This window comes from Micromesistius poutassou (genome assembly GCF_964030765.1).
Source record: "Micromesistius poutassou genome assembly, contig: SCAFFOLD_1305, whole genome shotgun sequence".
Taxonomy (NCBI): domain Eukaryota; kingdom Metazoa; phylum Chordata; class Actinopteri; order Gadiformes; family Gadidae; genus Micromesistius; species Micromesistius poutassou.
In genome coordinates this window covers 1-2500 of record NW_028176853.1, presented here as the reverse complement: position 1 = coordinate 2500, position 2500 = coordinate 1, and the positions used below count along the sequence as shown (strand labels likewise).

Below are 2500 nucleotides of genomic sequence, written 5' to 3'. Positions count from 1 at the left end.
GACGGGCTTCAAAGGGGCTCGTCTTGATGAAGCGCCTCCGACTCACACGAGTCATGCACTGATTACAGGGTTTTTGCTTGTCTAATTAAAGTTTGACTGAACGTTTTTATCATTCTGTCATTCCAAACGCTGCACGGGTTTCATTCTTTAGTCCTGAGTTTAGTGTGATGAGCATCCTGTCTGCCCCAGGAGGCGGAGCCACTGCGTTACTGAACCCCTCTGCTGCCTCGCGTTCCTCTTTATATCGAATCCAATTGTGAGAAATCAACCTCAAACTTTTAGTTAAATCGAACCACATCAAGTTTCTCCATTCCTGTGTTCAGTAAACCATGAACATTCTGAGGTTCTGATGTTATGTCTGGAAGTCCCTTCACGCGCTATTTATGCAGAAAAAAACAATAGGTTTTTGTTGTTGTCGATGTTTGAAGTTTTGCTGCATTATTGACCACATTTACTTTCAGAGATTATGAGCAACAGATTCTTATTTTTAAAAACACGACGAATCCAGCAGAGATGTTAAAGTCTGTGACTCTGTTTCCTCAGAGATGTTAAAGCGTGTGCCTCTGTCTCCTCAGACCCAGAGTCAGGGACGTCACTCCGTCCGCGTCTCCGGCCTCAGCACCATCGACTTCCGCGCCGGCTTCTCCCAGAAGCCCACGCTGGACTTCAAGAAGACGTCCCGCCGGCCGGTGCAGGGTCAGTCGCCGAGCTGTCTCCTCTGGGACGCTTGGGTGCTTTCACACACACTCTCTGGCACAGAGACGATACCATACAACTTTATTAATCCCCCGTAGGAGACATCTGTCAGTAACACGCCCTCCCTGTGCTCGTAGTCCTCGAGGCTTTGAGTTGTAAATGAACAAAGGTTTGAGGGGCCCACCTCTGACGATACGTCACCCCCCCCCCCCCCAACAGGCATCCCCACCCACATCCTGCTCAACACCACGGGGCTGGCCCCTCCTGCGGTCCTGGACAGGCTGGAGTTGGTGTCCATCACGGGGGAGGTGGTGAAGACCCTCCCCATCCTGTCGTACCCCGGGCGCCAGCCGTCCGGCCTGTGGAACATCACAGAGTTCATCCCGCCCAGCGAGGCCTTCTTCCTGCGGGTGTCCGGGTACGACCGGGGGGGCGTCCTGTTCCAGAGGGTCTCCAGCGTCTCCTTCTCCAGCGTCGTACCAGGTGGGCTCAGTCGAACCAGTTCTCTGCAATGACCCTCTCACCATGAAGGGAGTCTGCTGTGAAGCGACTGCTGTGTGCTTAAACCAGACTACACTAACGTCACACCAAAAAACTAACGTTGCAAACAATAAACACACACACATGTTAACTTACACAATATAACAAACAATAGGAGGTCCAAACAGCATGCAGGTAAACCCTAACCCTAACCCCGGTCCAACGTAACGTCATACAGCAACCCTAATCCTAACCTGACCCTAACCCTAACCTGACCCTGACCCTAACCCTAACCTGACCCTAACCTGACCCTAACCCTAACCTGACCCTAACCCTAACCTGACCCTAACCCTACCCCTAACCCTAACCCTAACCTGACCCTAACCCTACCCCTAACCCTAACCCTAACCTGACCCTAACCTGACCCTAACCCTAACCTGACCCTAACCCTAACCCTAACCCTAACCCTAACCTGACCCTAACCCTACCCCTAACCCTAACCCTAACCTGACCTTAACCCTACCCCTAACCCTAACCCTAACCTGACCCTGACCCTAAAGGGCTGATCATGGTTCCACGTCGACGCAACACAACGACAACGCAGACGCTTCGACGCAGTCCTGAACCTGTCTTGGTTCTGCGTCGGGTTCTACTGAGCGGACCAATCACAGCCCTTGCGGCTGCGTCGCTGTGACGGAAGGTTAAAAAAAGTTTTGGAGGCGCACGTCCAGCCCTCGCGGTGGACGCAAGGAGGGTCCGCAAGGACGTGAGGGGTCCGTCGCCCCCTGGCGTTGCGTGAACGTGGGACCATAATCAGCCCCTAACACACAGAGCTACGGCTGTCAGGTGGGCTCCACCAGGTGACATGTTCCTCTTGTTGTTCCTCTTGTTGGCAGACGCCCCCACGGTGGTGATGCCGGCCACCACCCCCGGGTACTACCTCCAGGGCGGCGCCGTCGCCTGCCTGGTGGACAGCCTCATCCCCTACACCGTGCGCTTCACGAGGGACGGCCGACGGCTGGGAGCCGACCAGCTCTTCAGGTACAGACCGGCCGACCTGTGGAGACTAGAACAGAACACTGACGGGTGACAGACAGACAGACAGACAGACAGACAGACAGACAGACAGACCCACGGATAGATCAGGATTCATTCAACGATAGATCTGGGTTGATGCACCAGTCTGGATTGTTCATAGATAGATCTGGATTGATTGATTGATTGATTGATTGATTGATTGACTGATTGGTTGGTTGATTGACTGACTGACTGACTGACTGCCTGCCGGTCCTCAGGGAGTCCGACCGAGCGTCCTGGGAGATCC

The 2500-nt window shown here is 53.8% G+C and overlaps 1 protein-coding gene across 1 annotated transcript in view; it reads left to right on the top strand.

The window, feature by feature from the left end:
• LOC311377520 (hemicentin-1-like) overlaps positions 1–2217 on the top strand; it is a gene marked incomplete at both ends in the record, with an annotated part of 11684 nt that extends 9467 nt beyond the window's left edge. Inside the window, 3 exons of the mRNA XM_084491391.1 lie at positions 576–696; positions 916–1179; positions 2073–2217. Of these exons, the coding sequence (XP_084347517.1) occupies positions 576–696; positions 916–1179; positions 2073–2217 (530 nt within the window). The remainder of the gene's footprint in view (positions 1–575; positions 697–915; positions 1180–2072) is intronic.
• Between the last annotated feature and the right edge of the window lie 283 nt (positions 2218–2500).